Source organism: Pogonomyrmex barbatus, unplaced genomic scaffold, assembly GCF_055798465.1.
Source record: "Pogonomyrmex barbatus isolate J1 unplaced genomic scaffold, ASM5579846v1 scaffold16, whole genome shotgun sequence".
NCBI lineage: Eukaryota > Metazoa > Arthropoda > Insecta > Hymenoptera > Formicidae > Pogonomyrmex > Pogonomyrmex barbatus.
This window is the reverse complement of record NW_028297112.1, coordinates 999,964-1,022,558: the sequence shown is the minus strand read 5'-3', so window position 1 is coordinate 1,022,558 and position 22,595 is coordinate 999,964. Positions and strand designations below refer to the sequence as shown.

Genomic DNA, 22,595 nt, shown 5'->3' with positions numbered 1-22,595 from the left:
CGTTCCGGAAATCATTTCGGAATCCAAAAAGCCACCATCTTTCCAAACGACAAGTTGATGCCAGGATCGACGATTTCTTTTATTATTCCGTATTTACGGAAGTTCCGAAGGAAAAATCTTCGGTTTCGAGAATGTTGACGAAAGGAATAGACTTTGCAAGACATCCCGAAATTCACATGAATAAAAAATTTGCGGGTTCCTCAGGGGGACTCCGGATGGACTGACGAAGGAATAGAGTATCGATAGCGAATATCGATGCGCTATCTCGCGCGTCAAAGATCTCCTAAGGGTATCGGGGAAGGAAGATGAAGGGTAGAGACGAGGGTGTCACTGATACGATGCAGGACTATAGCGAGAAATTCTGTCAACAGTATCTTGATCCGAATTCTGATCTTGGGATTGACGCGTCTACTGATCTTGGTGATATATATAAATATTCAATATATGAATATATAAAATTATTTGCTCGATAAAGTAGCAAAAGAGAAGTGCAGTATTATTTTATTAAAAATTTGACTTATCTATAAAAATGTCATAAAATATTTATATACAATATTTCTTTCTGTAAGAAAGTTTAATTTTATATAATATAATTGCAATAATCACTTTTATTTATTTCCTATATTTTAAACTTTATTTAACTAATTTTTTTTTAATGTACTTAAAAATTATTTATTTATTTTTTTATATCTTTATTTATTTTTCGTATACATTCTTCTATATTGTTCTTCATATATCTTTCTTCTTTATTTTTCTTGCATATAAAATACAGATGACACATATAAATAACAAAACTAATACATAAACCAATATATACATATATATATATATATATATATATATATATATATATATATATGTATATATATATATATATATATATATATAGAAATATGATAAAAATTTTTCATATTTTATTTATACTATTTGTATATTTTTTATTTTTCATTTTCTTTATTTAATTGATTTTTTTTATATAATTATGGTAATTGCAAGTTGTGTAAATTATGTAAATATTTTTTCTCGTACTGCACCTCGTTAAATTTTAAAGTCGAATTATACCTCGTTTGCGTAACTTCAATCACCTTCATGCATTTAAATTGCCTGTCTAAGCATGTTCACGCATACTAACACATGTTCGGTTCTCCCTACGCATATATAAATCTCTCTAGCTTTATTGGCATGTTTGGTGACATAACATCTTCATAAAAGATCACAAAGATATCAGAATACACAATTCTGCATTTTTATAACTATAATATTTTAGAAAAAATCAAAAATATGATAAAATTTAAAAAATCTATAAAAGAAGGATTTAAATTTCTGAGATACTTTTATACAATCTCTATATATATATATATATATATATATATATATATATATATATATTGTTGTTCCAAATTCATAAGAATTTTATACAGAATCAGTGTCAACTAAGAATATTTGTTTCAAATTTAAGATTAACTTTTTTTCAATGAAAAAAAGTTTGTATGAAAAAATACATTTAATATTTTTAAACAATTAATTGTTAATTGTGATTAATTTCAAAAGAAAATTAGAAAACAAAATTTAAAAGTTCTAATCAAATTAAAAAGCGTTTTTCATTAATTAATTGATTAAAATAAATTAATTAAAACAGTATTACAGAAGTTATAAATTAAAAATAATCCTGACAATTTTAAGAAAGAAAAGACAGATTAATATTGCAATTTGTGTCGAAAAATTGGAAAACTTTAATATTCATCTCGCGGGTTAGAAATTATTATAATTTTATCATATCATCATACTTCCGTTGTTTGATCTCTGACGTTAATTGCTCAACGAAGCATACCATACGTCGAGAGATATGATCTTTCAAGTTTAATTGTACGAATAATTGGAGACGCATATACATATAGCATTGCGCAAAAGCCAATGACAATCGGAGAGATTGCTCCGGCACGGGATGAGTTTGATCGCGAGAAAGCCGAAGCACTTCTCGACGAAGAAGAGCCTCTTGATAGTAAACTGGAACGCGAAATTATTCTTAAGGTGCAGTTAGGTTAAAGCCCATTAAAGCTTTACCTCGCGCAATCAGAGCTTTCCTGCAAATTTAGGAACGAGAGCGGAACTGGGAACGATCAATCAGTAACGTATTAGACGCACCAGAATTGCACTCGTTAGAGTGCAAAGTTAAAGTACCCTTTCCCTTTACACTGTATATAGCACTACATGTACAGTACTTTACAAAATTGTTGAAGCATTTAAGAAATGTTGAAAAAGCTTTAAAGGTGAAAATATATGAAATAAAATGTTTTACATAACTCGAAAAGATTATATGTAATATATTTTCCCTTTTTTTAAATATATGATACGAAATTTGATATTAAATTTAAAGGAAAAAGATATATTTGTTACCTATAATTTTTCTTATAACTTACAATTGTATAAATATTATATTTTATATATGTATGTATGTATCTGTATATTTTTCCTATTGCATTAAAAATACTTATGAAATTTATAAAGTAAACAAAAATTCAAAATATGTAACATCGCTCCTTTTCATATTTTATTTTAAATTGTTTCTAAATTAAATTCCATGTTTTATTAAAGTTTCACACGCCAAAATAAATATCTCTCCTAAGAAATAACTCCTTTTTACTTTAAATTAGAATTTTTTATATAAATTTTTCATTCAAAATTCAAAATCTTTTAAATTTGAATTTTAGATTAATATATTCAAGCCGAATAATTTCACCTGCCGAAACAAACTGCAGAAAATGTACAAACATTCGAATAAAATATTTTGCTCGTTCTGCATTTATGATATTCTGTAAATATCATGTTGCGCATTGTTTCTAAGCCCGTGTTTTAACATGCGTGTTGAACGTGTTGCACACATTCGTAAACCAAATGTGGCTTTCCAGCTCGCTGCAGTCACAATCGATTTTACGAAATTTACGGCGTGTTCCCGCAAAAGCGAGATGCAAAACTGATACTCGTCTCTCAGCGCGACGCTGAGCGATATCAGTTTTGGCACCGCATTCAGGACTGGTCCGGATTGAAATCGTCAGTAGACAAGACAATCCCGTTCGAAGATTGCAGCTTGGAATTGTATTGAAAACGTCAGAATCGCTTAGCGAAAATTTAATGTGCTGGCCAACATAATTCTGATTTCGAGTTCAATGTAATATTGTCATATTAATATTTTAATACTTTGGATCTTGTCACGCGTGTGTGTGTGTGTGTGTGTGTGTGTGTGTGTGTGTGTGTGTGTGTGTGTGTGTGTGTGTGTGTGTGTGTGTGTGTGTGTGTGTGTGTGTGTGTGTGTGTGTGTGTGTGTGTGTGTGTGTGTGTGTATAAAATATATTTTTATTAGTCATAAAATTAGAATTAAAATTAAATTTAAATTAAACTAAATTTGTAAAATCGACGTTTTTACAAACTGCAACATGAAAACTTCAGCGACTTCTTTAGCATTTGTGAACACAGCATATTCGAAAGCGACATGAAATTTTCATTCCATTTTCCTATTGTTACTCATATACCGAAGTGAAGCCAAATCTTTAGCATTTTGCATTTATTTACACCATTATTACTAAATTCAATTTTTTAGAGTATTTTTAATCCAAACTATAACAGCTTGGATTTTACTTTAAAATTTCGTTTTAATTATTAAATTACTTTTTAGTCAGTTAAGTGCCCTTTTTCGTAAAAATCTTTTCTCTCTTTCGTAAAAATTAACGTTATTGCAGACTGTATCGGGAATATGTTTCAGGAAGCAGAGACACTCTTATCGCTTAAAAAATAACATATCAATGATTATTAAAAGTTTGAATTTACGTAGAGATGTTACTTCCAAGGGATCAGTATTAAAAGGATGTATTACTGAATTGAATAGCCGGATATTGTTACTTTAATATTTAAAGAGACGTTACTTACATTAGGATTTTTCTTTTTTATATATACAATTTTTATTTTATTAATAACAACAATCCTGCATAATCATCGCTAGTCTTTCTAATTTTTATAAATAGACAATAATATAATGCTAATAAGAATCAGCACTATAAATAGTGCGCAATTATACGTTTAATCTTAACTATGTTTATTAATAAGAAAAACCATGTTCTTTTTTTTATCGTCCATTTATATCATATCGAGAATCTTTTTTAATATTTTATAATTTGTTGAAGTTACAGTCGAACGTTGAAAATTTATTATCGAGCTGTCGAATGTTAAGCCACGTTTTTATATATATATTGGCGTTTTGATGACTTATTTGACAACTAACGCAGCAGATTCGAGAGCAACGCGAAATTTCCATTTCATTCCGCGTTTGCATTTTCCTGTTGGCGTTCATAAACGAAACGGGGTGTCTCGATGGCGCATTCAAAGTGCGACGGAGTGACGTGTGTGCGCGAAGCGCGACGTGGTCTGCGTTATATAAAGAGCAAACACGCGGCGTACCACGGATATGTAATTTATGAAAATGCAGAAAACTTTACGGCAAGGTCGTGCAAGACGCGAGCTCAGAGTCTCCCATCGATCGAACGCGGAAAATTATAAAGCGAAGATAGTTTCGCCCCCCCCCCGCTCGCCGGACAAAAATAACTGCTGAAAAGTGTTATTTTTATTGGCAATCAGTCACTTGCGTCTGCAATTGAAATTCAGTCGTTCACTTCGTTGAAACGTAAATCGTGTCGAATAAAATTGAAATTTACGAAATTTACGAAGAATATAAAATTACGCAATTCCGAGTAGTAGTCGTGCTACATATAAACGTTATTATTATTATAATATGTACATTAAAAAATTTGTTGCATAAAAAGGGGAATAATGTAAAAGCTTGTAATAACGCATAAGCTGCACAATATGAGAAAGAATGGCAAAGCATTATTTCGGAATACTTCTTTCCTTTTTTTTCCTCTCTCTCTCTCTCTCTCTCTCTCTCTCTTGAAAAGTACATTTGTTGTTGGTCGGCCACTCGTTTCTACCTCCTTTCGCGCCTTTTATCCTAATTGGACATTCAAGAATAGCACGAAGCTTTCGGGAACATCTTTTGGGAAGAAAGTAATGGCAAGTGCTCTTTCTTTTTCTGTTTCTCTCTTCCTCTCGCCTTTTCTCTCTCAGATATAAAAGCGCCTTCAGAGATTTAACGATCACGTATGGTCTGACCATTGTAACAACGCGCTAACAGACTTGCTCTTTTGGTACATTATTTGGCAAAGAATTATTTGAGAAAGCAGCTAATAAGACAAATGATCATATTTCAAATTTACACCTTGCTCATCAAATAAGATTGTTTACACAATGTAGAAGAAAATGCGAGTCTTCATGTGTAATAAGATATTTTGTTGAATTCAAACTTACATCCGAATCTTTTACAATAAAATATGGATTTATATCTTTTTTTAATAAATTTTTATTTGATTGTTAACTTTTTAAATTCTCATATTTCTTTAAACATTATTCTAATTATAAGAAAAATTTTATTAAATGGTCTTAAAAATAATAAAAATATAATTTCTTGTTTCTTATTTTACTCAATAATATAAACTAGTATTAAAATTAAAAATTTATAAAAAGAAGAACTTTTTTGTAACTGAAGATTTATTTTCTGAAAATCTTAAGCGGAATCTATCTATTTTAAAATTTTAATTACTGGTGGAAGATTAAAAAAAAAGACTCACCGGTACAGCATACGCTCCTGACGATCGGCCTCTCGATAAATTTTGTAATACATCGCAATCATGATGATTCCTGGTACCCAGAAACTCACACTGGAACTGATGACAGCGTAGAACTTGTTGACTTTGAACTCACACACATCTGGATATCTTCTCCTATACTCGAGATGTTCCTTCGTGGTATACCATCCCGCGAAAATCGGTAGGAAGCTCATAACAGTTGGGGAACACCATACGACGCTCAACATGGTTCCCAATCTCACATTCGTCATGATTAACGGATAGTCCAATGGTTGGACGATCGCGTAATATCTGTCGACACTGATGCAGCAAAGGTGGAGAATGCTGACGGTGCTGAAGAAGACGTCCAGCGAGTTCCACACATCGCACATGAAATATCCGAATAACCAACGTCCGGAAATTTCTACGGAAGCATTAAAAGTCATGGCGAATAACGCCACTAGCATGTCCGCCAGAGCCAGCGATACCACGAAATAATTGGTGATTACACGGAGTTTCCGGTGCCTCATAACCGAAACGATGACCAATAGATTGCCGAAGAGAGCGCAGAGTATAATGAATATCATGATGAAAGCTTTAATAAAAGTTAGCACGAGGACATGCTCGATCTCATTGTGGTCTTCACTGTTTCGTTGGCCGGTATCGAGGGGAAATATATCTGCGGTGTTGTTCGAGTCCCACGTCTTATTTAATCCCATCTTGAAAAATTGATATTTTTTTTTTGCGATTTTTTTGCGATTGGCTACCGTTGTCTGGCTCCTTTCTCGTCTTCTTCCGCTTCTTCCTTGATATGGCTGATGTATGATTGATCCATTTACAAAGATCAAATTACAGTTTTGCCTGAGGAATATCTTAGATCTCAAAGTTTTGAATTTGTAGGATCTAAGGTAATTTATTTGGATTGTTTTGTGGCCCACTTGTCGATAAGGCCTAAAATAATGAAATTAGACGAGAATGCATCTCTCGAAAAATAAGCTCTGTTAAACTACTTGGATAAATTGGTACTTGAGTACTTGAGCTTCTAGGCATTTCGTATACTTGGATCTTCTTGAGCTAATGATTGTCCGTTTACATGGATTCTAGTTGTGATCATAATCACGATTATCTTTTCTTATGTTTTGCTGTTGTAATTATTTTATGAAGTTATAATCAGAATTTCTTTTGGATTTCAAGCTGCCGTCTAAATAGGATTTCGTCCAGCACATTTTTCGTAGATTTTAGAGTGTCTTCACATAACCTGCGACAATAACCTGCGAACAAAATATGTACAAACATATATATTTAAAAAGAACAAAAAAATAATATACAATCTTAAATTATGCAAAACTCTATACTAAAATTCTTTTATATTTATAAGTCTACGTAGAAAGAAAGTTTAGTACATTCGCGCAATGTCACATAAATTAAATTAATAGTTTTAAAGTAACATATGTGGATTAATAATATATTGCTCACAAGATTCATTTTATAAAACATACGATACGAATTTTCTGATTTTTAATTTTATGTATAAATTTAAATTATGAAATTATTAATATTAAATTTAAATTTATGTATAAATTTATTAAAAATAATTTCAAAAATTGCATTCGAATCAATTTGAAAAAAATTAATAAATAAACTTATTTTACAAATCTATTTTATCATAAGAAGCCTAAATATTTGAATTTTAATGGTTATAGATCTATCGAAGTTTACAATATATTTGAATTGTAATACTTTAGCTACCACCAAATGTGCCATTAAATGAACCTCTTCATCATAAATATTCCAGATAATTTAGATTATCTACAGTCAATGTATTTAGATGTATTCCAACGATGTATGAACACATAATTCGCGTTAAAAGGCCGTTGATTTACCACAGAAATATGCTCGTATATTCTGTCAAAATTGGATTTACACGAGGATCGCGAGATGCTCGCGAATAACAAGTCGTGACAATACGATCTAATGCTAAAGCGATATATATATATATATATATATATATATATATATATATATATATATCAGCCAATAGAAACAACAAACGCAAATTAACACACAATCGAATGTACTGTACTGTCTGTAAACTGTAAAACAATTAAATGCGGTTTGAAATTCTCACAATCTAGAATTTAATCATTATGGCAATCGCAGAAATTTAATTATCATGATCATTCAAATGATCATACAAATGATATAAAAATAATAACACATGTCTAACAATAAAGAGCGTAGTATCTCATAAATAAGTATCACAAAACTATGTAGTTAGCAATAAAAAAATATAATATTTAATAAATAGAAAAATAGAAATATTACCGAAAAGACATCGTGATATATAATATTATTATTATACAATATTATTATTATAAATATTCTTTTTATTAATGCCAATATGTTCTCGTAATATATAAAAAAACTTATCCATTTCAAAAATATAGTTCTAAAAATATAAAAATTTAGTTGCACTCTCTACATTTATAATATTTCTATATTTATGCGTTTATGTTATTCTGTCTACAGAGGATATAAGAAAACATATCCAAAATGAACGTTTCTCGATATCAAATGATAATCAAATGAGAGAAAAATCCTTCATCGTGTAAGACGAATCGGATTGAAATATGTAGGATATATGGTACGGAATATCGCAATACCGCATTAAGAAATTTACCTCTCTAAAAAGTTTCGATTCTCTCCGGCTGTTTTATCTATTTTGGTACAAGTCAGATTAAAATCGGACGCAATATTTATTTGCGACCGTAACGTGAAATATTTCTCTCGATATTTATAGATCTGTCCAATACAGTGGCCTAGATTTGTGTGGCAAGCTTTCATCCATGAATTCCCTAAATAATTTGTCGACTTGTCCATAACGAAGATTGCAATACGAGGATGATTATTTAATAAGCTTTTCCTTTTTAATATATTAAATATTTTCTGATAAATACATTTTAATTAAAAATCTATTTTTATAAATTTAATTCTATAAAAGGTTTACTATAACCAAAAATAAAATTTTTCAGTAAATAAATGAAATATATAATAAATAATAAAACAAGTAATTTGACAAAATATATTATTGATATCAACAGGCGTATATATTGTGTATCGTATTTTATACATTTTTCTATTCTCTTTTATTTATTTAAAGAAAGAGAGATAAATAATAAAATATAATAAAGAATTACAAAATCTTCAAAATTCAACGTTTATTAGTTAGTTTAGTAAAATTGTAAAAATTCATGAGATAAAATAGAATAAAATAATCTATATCCATGAGAAATATATATACAATTTTCATTTGCGACGTATTGTCGGATTAATCATATTCACGAAACGTCCGAAATGTCGCCGCTAAAATTTCAGAACTATCCTGAAAAATTCAGCGACAGTCGACGACAATTTCAATGAAAAAAAAAAGAGAAAAAAAATTTGTGAAGTTATATATAGACATTCACTTCATCGCGTGATGATGAAAATTTCGCGATGGTAAAAAAGTTGGTTCGCGAATAATTTTTCTCACGCGAAAAAAATCGCTTGGCTTGTTATTAGTTCAACTAATAATTTCCCGGAACATGAAACGTGTAATATAATTGTTAGCGTGGAATAATTACATAAATTATATTCGTTTGAATACAATTTACACGTTTAGCTACATTTTTTTACAATTTTATTTTGCCCACTAAATATTACATATAAAATATTTCTTACACATTTCTAAAATGACATAAATTACACTAATTATAAAATAATAATTTTGTATCTTAACTGTACTTTTATTTTGATTTATATATGTTTTAATAAGTATTTATATATTAACATTTCATAAGTACATATATATCATTTCTTTGTTTAATAAAATATAAATAAATTAAAACATTTTTAAACTAGGTTTGAATTTTTTATTCATCTATAATAAAAAGTATATAGAATATTTATTAATTAAAAATACGAATTTGATTCTAAAAATTGATTCTAATTATTTAATATATGTTTAAATAATACATTGTTCAAAAAATTTCTCTTTAAAATAATTTAGAAACTGAAGATAAGAATGGCTAAAATATTACTTGTGTGTGTGTATATCAATTACTAATTAATATATTTTAGTATTCGGAGTAGTCAAATATATATTTCTATATTTATTTATTATATTTCAAGGCAAGATTTATAGAAATTTTCTATGTATACATACATATTTAACTTATATATTGACGTATATTATATATATATATATATATATATATATATATATAAAACGAGACGCAACCGCATATAACTTACTTTAGAGAAGTAAGAGGAAAAATATTCGAAAATAGAACAATCACCAAGAATTAATAAGATCCGGTAGCTTTGAAGGCAAAGCGGGAGCTTCGTAACACGAAACGCGAAAGGAAAATGAACGTACGTCGACGTCGTAAAGCCGGCTTATCTCACTTCGCTTCACTTCTCGTCGGATCAAACGCATGGATGTTCCACTACGCGAACGTAAAGTATTGCCGTTCGTTCCCGTCGCCGAACATTTCCGTATATACCACGAAATACGAGATTGAAGTACGAAATCCGTGCGTGTGCTACGAAATATGAGGTTATAAATCGCAATATTCATTTACCTGACAACTCTTCGTTGAATTTTCGTTAAAAAAATCAAGGAACTTTACATTTTTCCGCGTAATCCACGACGTCGCCGTCATCTTCGAAGCGAATATCGAACGATCGAAATGCCAAGAAGAAAATACGGACACCTCAAGTTTCCTATCTCTTCTTGTTTATATAATCAAAATGATTAGTTTAACCATGGTGTCATATAGTAATTTTCCGAAATCCGACCGAAACCAATCGGGTTCAACCAAATTGCGTATCTAAAAAAATTTACACTTTTTTTTTTTAATTTCAATGCATGGTAATGCATCCATAGCGCACATCAAAAAGAACATATATTTGATTGATGGAGATACGCGTTATGGCGTTATTATAATACGCGCATCAAGGAAACCAGAGGATATCTTACCGCACCCACGCTCGAATATGCGATATAATTCCACATATCTAATTACATATAACTTAATATTGCGATACATACTGGAATATGTATTCCTACACGCGTCGAATCAAGCAAATGTTTCGCTGGCATGACTACAAAGCACCGTCGTCGTCACCGTCGTCACTGCCGTTTCCGCCTTTGTGCCATGTCGCGAAATACGAGCAGCGAAACACGAGCGCGGAATACGAGGTGTCGTCCACGAACCGCGATTTACATTCCCGTAGCACGATGCCGCAGAATATTCCAGATTTTCGCATCGAGAGATGCAAGGAACGCGCGCATTCTCCCGCCATCTTCGACGCGATGTTGACTTCACATCGGCGGATATCGAACAACTCGAACCGCGGCGCACAACGCGAAGTTGACCCGAAACGAAGGAGAGTTTAAAATATTCCATCGCGGGTGCAAATATAGAGATACGATTCTATATATCTCCCCATTCTATATCTTCATTTTGATAAATTATGTATCAGACTCTTGGAATTTTCCAAAAAACGGCTTCCCCTTCCGCGTCGAATCTAACGTTCGGGTGTTTTATTAGAGTGATCATAAGACACGGCGTCGCCGCCATTTTTATAGCCATTTTTTTGGATTATTGTCGCAATATGAGAGCACAAACGCAAAAAACAAACATAAAATACGAGATATCGTCCGCGAGTTATAACTTCCGCTTCCACAACACGATTCCGCGCAATATATTACTTTTTCCATCAAGTGGCACGATGACTGTCCGCGTTTCACGCCATCTTTGATACACATCGCATCGTTGATTTTAGCGTAAATAATGAATAACTTGAAATACGATATGTACACCAGTGCCCACAGGAACACAAAAAAAAATTTTATATAAATATGATATTTAAAAAAATATATATTTTATATATATTTATATTTATATTTATATTTATATTTTATATATATATATATATATTTTATATATATTTTGTGTCCTAATTTATTATTACTTTCTTTTTTTAACTCTATTTTAGAATCCTACTAGTGATCTGTTTTTTTTTCTCGACATCTTCATCGTGTTTAAATATCAAATCGCTCATTTTTATGTCGGACGGAAGTAGCTGCAAAGTTTAGATGACATTTTGCGGTGAATCACAAATGCAAATTCCGCAGATCTTTGAATTCGAAGGAAGACGAGTTTCAGTTTGCGAATGAAAAACGGTCAATCGCGTGTGGTACGCAACTTTATTCAAATGACAATAATAGGATTCGCAAGTATGGAAATTCACGACCGAATCTTCGTGTAGAACGCGGCCGAACTCGCGTAATAAGAAATTGCAGAAGTGAATAATGCACGATGAGACTTGGAAAGTTTACGTGAATTTTAAAGCAAGAACTCGTTAAAAAGTCCGAAACCATGTTAAATGGCTTCGTGATATTCCTGAAAATCGTCGAGCACGTGTAAAATTACATTTTTCTAACAACATACAGATATGCTAAATACTATAATGTAAAGAATGTTACGTACAGGAAAAAAACTCAGAATTAATTAGAAATATATAATAAAATACGTGAGAATCTCGTGCGTTCATCCCGAAGCTTTCACGCTACACATTTTGTATCATAAATATTTCATTTTATGTATTCTATCACGCTCATAATGCGACATTATTACAGCGATTACATCTATATTCTTTATTAAGCGATATTTAAATTAACTTGTTATATAATATATATTTTTTCCAATATATTGTAATTAAAAATTATACTATATAAATAATACTCATATCATATTTGCATCTCTTTATCGGCGACACAAGGTCACTGGCATCGATTGTTATAATCTCATTGTGTCTTCATCTATAAGACGAGAAGCTTTACAACGCTAAAGTGTGCTCTATTCTGTGCTTAGGGAAGAGCTCGCTTCTATTATTACATTTAGTTTGCTATTTACCACGGCCATATGTGCATTCAAGCGTGTATCGTACGTGTATCGTACTTGTTATGTTAATCAGATCGCAGAACGGCGTCACGATGCCTTTGACAATCATGCGACACCGTAACTTATGGAAATTTTAAAAGCGAATTGATTTTCTCGAAGCATGCGTGATTCAGTCAGACATTCTAACTCCGTAAAATTATTATCTACCTAATAAATTTAAACCCTCCCGTACAACACATCTCATCACAGAATTTAATTTTAATTACGTTTGTTTTACTTAATTTAAATACGGTTTTATTAATCCACTTTTTCAATTTTTCTAAATTTAAGAATTAAACAATTTAGATATTGACCGACAAAAACTATATATTTGACTATTATTTATTTTAAAAAATGTAAAAAAAAAACTGTGACTGTTTTTACCTTCATCATTATCACATTTATTATTTAAAACAAACAAAAAATATGGTTATGTAGTTTTTTGATCTGTAAATTACTGTGAATTTAGTCAATATGCGCATAATTTGTGATATATATATTTTTTAATTTATTTGTTCGCGTATTATTTCATATATATATATATATATATATTTGATTGAAGAGGATTAAATATTAATTGAAATGTACTTTATCTTGATCATTGATTTTGCGTTGTAAATAAATCATATTTTTTCTTTTTCGCTCGTTTTTTAGTTCTTATTCTATTTCAAATTTTTATGAATTACAGCTTGCTTGTTACGTTATTTTAAATTTGCTTTAAAGGTTTAATAATAACTTTCAAATAAATATATAATCAAACTCAGACGAGTTTTAATTTGCGCAATTTTATATGTTCTATACATAATTAGAATTTTATATATAATCTTGTACGTTAAATTAATAATTAATATTTATAATTGTGCTTCATAAAATTATAATAAACGGAACAAAAAATATTTTAATTATGAACTAAACTATAATTATGCAGATGATAACCTACAGTTACCCATAATTTATTTATTAATTTTTGATTGGAATATAAAGTTAAAAATGAAATTTAATTAAATTTAAATGAATTAAAATTCACTAAATTTTATTAAAATATTAAAAATTACAAATAAAAGATAAGATCTTTAAATCGGGAAGATGATTTTCATTGCATGATAATGGTAAACTGCAGCTGTTTATTCTCGGTAACTAAAGCATAATAATAATGAAAATAGCTGTATGAGCAATAATGAGTTTCAAGGTAGAGGTAGAGCTCTCACATTTATGTCAGCCACATCGAAAATCGATCGACACGTATGGAATGAATGCGACGCGATTGTTTCAGTCGGCATCTGGCAGAAAATTTCAACATTTCGCGAAATAATTCAACTCATTGCACTCATGCTTGAGCTCTCCTGCATTACAAGCGTAATACGTTTGATGTAATAATGAAAAAAATTTCAATTATCGATGATAGCAATTTGAGAATTAGTCCAAATGTCAGAATTGCAACGCGGCAAAAGAAGCTTCATGAAGCGACCATTAGAACCAATACATTCTAAATTGATTGACATGAATTATATTTAAAATTATATAACTACATAAAAATAAAATTCTGTTGAATACTAATTAAACAGTTACGTCTAATTTTTTTTTTAAGTATAAAATATATTTATACGTAACAGATAATATTATATAAAGAAATATCATATATCCAATTCTGCGAGTTTTTGAATTTTTATTAATATTATTATAAAGAATGTAAATATACCACAGTCTTTTTTACATAATATTTATTTCAAAGTTTATTCGCATGTTTCATAGTTAGATGCACATCTGTCTGACATTTCGCAAAATTTAGTTTTACGTAATTATGCTGAATATTAATTCAGTAATACGTTTATACGTGCATTTATATTTAAGTTGTCAAATTTACCATCATCATCGGATGAGATATCCGGAGATCGGAGAATCATGCGATCGCTTAAAGATAAGCACTATATATTAGCTAAAGCCAAATAAGTATACGCGAATATATATTCGCATCCTATCGAAGATAAACAAACATTTCGATACTCTTTTATCCCATCTCAGCTGCATCAGAGAGTCAATATCTTACCTCTGAACTGCTTAGCTGCACTCGTTTCCCGATCGAGTCACTTTCGACGTATCTTGTTCGCAAAGAAGTCAATTTGCAATATTTTAGTTTCATGATAATTTCACCGACACGCGCAAATAATGTCACTACGTCTTTCGCACTGATTAGAGATTCTCAATGATGACAGCTTCACTTGTTAAACATTTGATATTGATTGATTATATAATTTCTTCAGTCATTATTTTTTTTTGTTACACATTCAGAATTATTTTTTTAGTTATTTGATCACATTCTGCTGCTCATTAAGAAAGTAATGTTCTTCTTTGTCGTTCAATGCAAAGTTCGTGGGAAAATAAAATATTGTGCGACATACGGTTGATTTCATTATTAACTTATCAAATGAATGGCACAGAAATTTGTTTGTTTGCCTTAATACAAACACATAGTTGAGTTAGTCTCCCTCTCTCTCTCTCTCTCCCCCCCTTCCCCCTCTCTTTCTCTCTCACAATTGACAGATTAACTTATTTCATCTCTCTCTTACAAGAACGCATGTGCAAATTTTTTCTTCTAAATATGATTATTATGTAAAATTATGAAACTACATTAACACTTTCGCTACAAAACGTTACATATCTATTGGCATACATTGAGATTTATTTGGCAGATTGTCCGTGACATGATAACATCATGTATATAACAATAGTTTAAAATAAAATCATATTGTATCGACAAAGAGGGACCAGTAAGTTTCTCTTATTTTGATTTTATATAGAAGAATTATTTTTATTCTATTTAAGATAATTTATATTATTCCATACATTGTAGAAATGATTAACATAAAATTAAACCATATATGAAATAGGAGAACAATTTTTAGATGATGCGACAATTCAAAAATATTAGCAATTTTTATATAATAAGAAGAAGAAACTAATTTCTTTTAAATGTGAGTTCAAGAATAAATTATATATTAAGAAGAGTAATTTTATCCTATCGTGACGTTTCACTCTTCTAAAAACAGAGCGGTAGCGAAAGCGTTAATTATAATTACGTTCGATGTTATGAGAAATCGTGCCTGAGAATTAACTACACACGGGTTATCGCTTTAAACTGAAAACTGAAACGTTATTATCATACCGTAGTTGACATATCTGTAATCATCATAGAGATACTATACCATAAGCATAAACAATATATCGCGCATAATCGTGCCGATAGTCTGCATAATTTCAAAATACCTACATCGAATGCCACGTTATTACACGTAACTAAAACCCTTTTTTATCTAAACTATCTCACAATCGCATCTATTAATTTCATGGAAAGTATTATTGCGCGGCTAATTCCCGGATAATCATCGGTATCCCCTAAATGATCGCGAAAGGGTACTTTCGGGGTTTGCTTTTCCAAGGGGGGGGGGGGGGGGTAATAAGTTTGAAACGATAACACGTGCTCTACATGTGTGATCGTGCGAGATCGTCAATGTATATTACAACGTGAGATAGCTACCTCCTCCAGGGTAAACACTTAATGCATCGAATTATCTCCGAAAGCTTCGCACATCCGTTACACCTCGTCATAACACTCGTACACCACGAAGATTACACGAAACACATGGTCGACAGGATCGAGCGGAGGATCTACAGGATCTATAGGGTTTTGTCTTCTCGAATGTCCGCTAACTGTGTACTTAACACGCTGCGGTATAAACAGGATCCTCAAGAAATCTCCCTCATTCCGTTATCCGTCTCAACTCGAGCAGAAAGGATGTAATTACAGTCCAGTAGGTTTGAAGGCGAAAGGATAACGTATTACTCTCTCCCCCCCTCTCTCTCTCTCTCTCTCTCTCTCTCTCTCTCTCTCTCTCTTTCTCTCTCGCTCTCTTTTCATCAGAGCGTTTAATAGCGGCTATATATCCTGAAGATCGCAATATTGGAGGTAGTCACAACAATTGATCACCGATTACGAGCGGCGAGCGCACACGGAGCATCGATGAAAGCCATGGCGTGAAAGAATGATTGGCGAATTGTTTGTTTCGATTAAACAGAGAGAAACGTTTTGAAACGGTGGTGATCTTTTTCAGCTTAAATAACTTCGAATTTTATTTATCAAAGCCGCCATGATTGCCAATGGAGAACCGTTGCAAATTATTAATAATTAATAATTCAATTAATAAGATTCATTCGGAAGAAGACCCATAGAGATCGTCAAGATGTCTAGTAGATTGAAGTTGCTTGGAGAATCGAAGGGCCATCAATCTTGGATTTATCGGACAGGAACGTCATTGGAATCCAACGACTGCTGCGGCGTCCAGGAGGAGAGGATCGAAGTTGGATTCTTAGCCTTGAGCAAGACATCTTCCGAACTCGGCCGCACATCGCTGACATCGTGATGTCCACAGAAACGATAGATCGAAGTTGAACTTTCCACCATAATTTATCTCTCCCAGCGAGGTGACACATCCCGGGTTCGAAATATCTCCATTTTAACACTCAGCACTACGTATTATTACTTTTGCGGAAAAGTAGTATAATGTCACTTTTGCTTTCTCATTTTTTTTTGTGTTGCGATTAGGAAATCACCGTCTGCTCTCGAATCCCATCCGCCACGTGTTACATCGCGGATGTCTTTCAGTCGTCACGTCTATGGGAAACGCATACCCCAAGCTGGCGTTTTGTTTACATGATGGAAAGAGCCGAGAATGATTCGTGAGTGAGCGACCGAACGGCACGATGTACACGAGACACTCGACGTGTTGTGGCTCACACGGCTCGCGAGGCCGCAGTGAACTGTGGGTGGTTCGCTTCGGAGAGGCTTTCCCGCTTTCCACCAGCAACGCACCACCGCGCCACCCTGTCTCTGCCTCTCTCGTCTCCTCGCCCTCTCATCCTCTCTCCCATCGGACAGCATAGCAACTTCCACCTTCGGCCGAATCCCTCCATCGCTCTACCCCCGGTCCACTTTCTCCCTCTCGTTCTCCCTCTCTTCGCCGGCGAGTCCTCAAGCTCGCCCTCTTCGCCGCTCCTCCAGCACCCCGGTACAGAAGAGGGGTGGTTCTTCAGTGGCCCGCGCGAACGCCCGCGTTCGCCGCCTCCGCGAAAGCGAAGACAAGGATGAATCTAACACATGAAAAACGAGACGTGGGAGGACGTCAAGGGTCAGATATTTATTGCAATTATCAACTATTTCGGAGCCGTTAATATCAGCTCATTAAAATATCATCCCATTAAAAGTTTAATTATAATTTAATACTTTGTACGGTTTAATGCACAATGTTTTTATTTTAAGGCAATCTCGAGTCGTCGGTAGCTGTAACTTTAACGTTCAGAATTTTATATATGTATGAACAACACAAACAAAACTTTTTTTTTAATTAATCTGAAAATTAGACAGAAATTACGATTATCATTTTTTTATTTTGTGGCATTAATTTAAAATATTTTGGTAATCCTTTAAGAATCTTGAAGTAAAAGATACTACTTTTCCAAGTTTTAATTAAAGTCTTACTCCAAATTGCACTCATCAAGATCATTTTTTTCTTCTTTTTTTTTTTTAATCTTTTTAATCAGTCTCTGTAGGATTCTTTACAGATTATTAATCTCGCGGTGTTTCTGTTCCGAGAAGAAGCAACTGTTTCAATCGTTTGACAGCGTGTCTTCGTAATCGCGTAAAAATTGACGCGGAACACGAAGCAGGATCCATCATCTCCCTGTTATCTCACCACCCACACACATCTGTCTGTCTTGTCACACAGCATCCATATATTCCGTGTAATGTATGTATCAGGTGCATGTAGCGGAAGAGAAAAAAGTTTAGCTGGATATAATAAAGCGGGACGCGCGGAAGAAACTGGACTAACCACCAGATAAAATGTACTAAATGTCCCAGAAATTGTACATTTCTGTCTGGATAACAAACGACACAGGTCAAAAATAAATTTAAATAATGAGGAATAGCGTACGTACGCCATATGGTAATTATATGAGGATTGCCCTATTTAAATAACGCCTCGGTGAGGCGATATGTAAATAATTTAATCTTGCTACGTTAAAATAACGCCTTCTCAATATCGCAGGTGCATTAAAAATTTAATAAGTCAAGCTGAGACAGAATTACATCTGCTTCTCGTAATGCCGGCGGACGCTTATTTTTATTTAACGAATGGTTTCTACAAATTGTCAAGATTTAAATTCGTCGTCGCGGCTTTAATAAATCTTGCATTTGCATCACTCACGAAATCGAGGAGGTTTCTCTGTGCTGAACGCGTGAATGAACCCCGACAATTAATCCGTCTCGCGAGTATTAATCACACCGATTGACTTGATCCCCATCTATCACGATGCGTGAACAAACAAGCGAAAGCGATAACGAGGTTCGTTACTTTCGCAGATTAGCGGGAAAACAACAATATTTTCATGTCTCGAAAAAAATCCCGTAAACTACATAACAATGTTTGAAACAATAGGAATACATCTATATAAATATATATATATATATAACAATTAAAATTATTAGATGGTATAATAATTGCCATAATTATAGGTATTATTATAAAACATTTACGTATTTCACATATGAAGTTTTTAAGCAAAAAAACAAAGAAAATAAAAAATATTAAAAATATATACGATTATAGAAGAGAAAAGTCTCTTTATGTCCGATGTTTTTTTAGGTACTATAACTCTTGTGAATTTATTAATCTTCTTTTTATAATCTTGTTGTTATGTCCCTTCTTAGACAAAAGTAAATCTTTAATCTTCATAAAAAGTCTTTACTATGGAATAAAAACTGTGACAACATTCGTTGAGAACAAAATCGGATTTTGTGTGTAATGTACTAAAATAAAATCTGAATTCACCGCGACTAAAAAAAAAAAATAAACAAATTGCAATATAAACAACAATACAAATTTATGTGATATAAAATCTTCAAATCTTCGAATTTAAATACATACGAAATGAAATTTTATAAATATGTACGTGAAAAATAAATTTTCGTGCGAAAAATTAGTTTTCTATGGAAAAGGGGAAAAGTTAAAAAAAATCAGAATAAGAAAATGAGGATCAAAATAAAATAAAAACGCTCGATCATAGCTACATAAATAGTATTGTTTGTCAATACAACTGCAGTGTAATAATACAAAAACCTGCAATTAACGAGGTTTCAATCGATTATTCATTCGCAAGAATATTCTATTCATTAAACAATCAACACACGATTTTGTGTCAAACAAAGTATTGTACAAATAAATAATAGTGCAATATCGCTGAAGAGTTACAAATTATTTGTAGATTGTGTCAAGTGCAAATAATTTAATAAATTGGATGATGAATGATACGGATGTTATAATGCTATTGAAATTGTTAAAAATAGCGTAAAAAAGTAAAAATCTATTTTAAAGATACACTTTACAGTCATTTATTTATAAAATTTTGCTTAATATATATTTAATTATTTAATCACAAAATAATTTCTATTTTTATTATAATTGTCACTTTAAAATGTTTGAATTTTCTAATGTTTTCGTTCTATGAATTTTAAAAGCTGTTAGTAAAATTTCAAAATCATAAAGTTGCCGCATTCTTTCTATAGCTGTGAAAAAATTACACTCTTATCTAGGTCGTTTCGCGGATCGGATATTGATTCGTGTACAACCTGTCGCCACATATTCTTCATCTTCTGCATAAATCTTAACAATGTATCCATTGCTCTCAGTTTTCTTAAAACATCAAGCCATATAAAAATTAATAATACATTAAAATTCATTGTGGTAAGTAAAATTTAACTGGAATTATTATGAAGCTTTGTTATCAAGAAACGCGATAGCGTATCGCGCTGAGTAATAGAAACAATTTTTACGTTTATGTTTTTTATTATTGATAATAAATTATTATTTATATTTCAGTCTCTTTATTTTATTTTGTATTATTTTATATACTTCTATATTAATTATTATAGTTTATAATATAAAAATTTTGATGGCGATATTTATTATGATGCAATGAGTGTAGATTTTCCGATAATCCTACGTATTTTTCCAAATTATTCTCTCGGTGATGAAAAAGAAAAGAACATAATTGTTATTTTAATATTATTGTATTAAAATTTAGTTATATATATAATAATTAAATTTTACACATATAAATTGATTATTAAATATATATATATATATATATATTTAATATATATATATAACTTTTGTGTGTGTGTGTGTGTGTGTGTGTGTGTGTGTGTGTGTAATTCATAAATAAAAACATAAAAATATTTTATATATCTAAACAGTGCGTAAGACGCAGATTTCAGGGAAAATCTCATTTTTCCAGGCTGTCTCTCTGACAAGGATACCAAGAAAGGTTTCGAAAAGGAGATTCTACTTGTTCTCTTGCAGGTTCTTACATATTACATAACTATGTGACTGGATTTATTGACGATGACCCAAGGAATGAATACTCAGATCGTCCATTTACGACGAATATTCCATTTTCGAGCTTTCCTTGAACCGGCAGTTAAGTCCCATCTAAATGACCGATTAAGCAATTCACTGTTAATATCTTAGCTTCAACCCAGAAATTAATATTAAAGTCAATTAAACACTTTCTGCTATAAAGAATGAATGACACTTTATCTCATCTTTCATTTGTTCTGCTTTTCTTAAACAGTATTTTTGTGATATGACGGCACGATTTGTAATTATAATTCTTAATTAATTGTATTGAATATTTTTAAAGCTTTTATGAAAGATTATTTTAAATATCAGAAATTCATTTCATAGAAGCTAGCATTCGAAGCAAGTATTTCTCAATCTTGAATAAAAATTAACTGCTGTGTAAGGATTAATTTCATTCTTATCTCCTGTTATCTTCCGAGTTGATTATAATTGAAAAATGTATACTTTAGAGATGTTATTAACATAATACTAAGACGGTACGATTTGTAATTATACTTCTTAATTAATTTTATTAAATATTTTTAAAAGATGATTATAATCGAAAAATGTGTACTTTTAGAGAAGTTAACATAAAACTAAAATTCAAAAGCGCCTACGAGGAGGAGACGAAGCTCACAAAGCTCTTTCTTTTTCTATGTTCATCTTTTAATACTATTTCTTTTTACTGTTTGCAATATCTTCTTTGAATTCCCACACACTTTCACTCGAACATAAAAATTTTTCGTCATATACATACACAAAGTTATTTGTCACACAGTAAATTAGATTATTCCCTTAGTTATCATAGAACCTTGATAAAATAAATTGTACACAATAAATTATTCACAAACAACACATTCATTCGACTGATATTACTGTTTATGCAATCTGAAACTAGACATAGTCAGACTGATGCTGTTACAGACGAATGACTTCGCTATCTCATATTGCAGAAAGAGTATTGTTACAAGAGCTATCTCAGATTCACACAACTTTGTTTGCACAGAAATATAGAAGATAGATAATTTTATGTTTAGAAATTTTCAAAAGAAATATTAATTGATAATTAAAAATATAAAAATATAAACTAATTTTCCACTATAATAGTTAAACAATTTTAATGATAATATTGAATAATAATGATTAGGACTTTCTTTTTTTTTAATACCTTGGACCTACCGTACCTTCATCCTTGAATCTTAGCTGAGTTTGCAAATTTCTTGATGAAGATTTACAGCTATCGTCGTATAATAAATTTTTTATTTATTATGTTTAAACATATTAACTTAATTTGAAAATTAAGTTCCAAATAACAAAATATATAAAATAAAGTTAATTTTATGTTTAAGGCATACTTAAGAAAGAACTTCATAAGGAATGAATTTTTACAGCTAATATTTTATTTTTAGAATTAAATAAAATTGGAAATACTCTTTTTTTACTCGTTATTTTATTAATTAGATAATTAAATATGAAATTAT

General features: G+C 31.2%; 1 protein-coding gene across 2 annotated transcripts in view; it reads right to left on the bottom strand.

Moving 5' to 3' along the window:
• LOC105423033 (octopamine receptor beta-1R) overlaps positions 1 to 17,652 on the bottom strand; it is a 57,996-nt gene extending 40,344 nt beyond the window's left edge. The window contains exons 1-2 of one of the 2 annotated variants that reach the window (XM_011632665.2): positions 16,197 to 17,652; positions 5,676 to 6,943 (exon numbers count right to left, since the gene is read on the bottom strand). In XM_011632665.2, coding sequence (XP_011630967.1) covers positions 5,676 to 6,391 — 716 coding nt within the window. In that variant the 5' untranslated portion in view covers positions 6,392 to 6,943; positions 16,197 to 17,652. Of the gene's footprint in view, positions 1 to 5,675; positions 6,944 to 10,764; positions 11,483 to 16,196 lie in introns of those variants that run through there. The other variant, XM_011632666.2, reaches the window with a different exon arrangement.
• Positions 17,653 to 22,595: the final 4,943 nt, after the last annotated feature.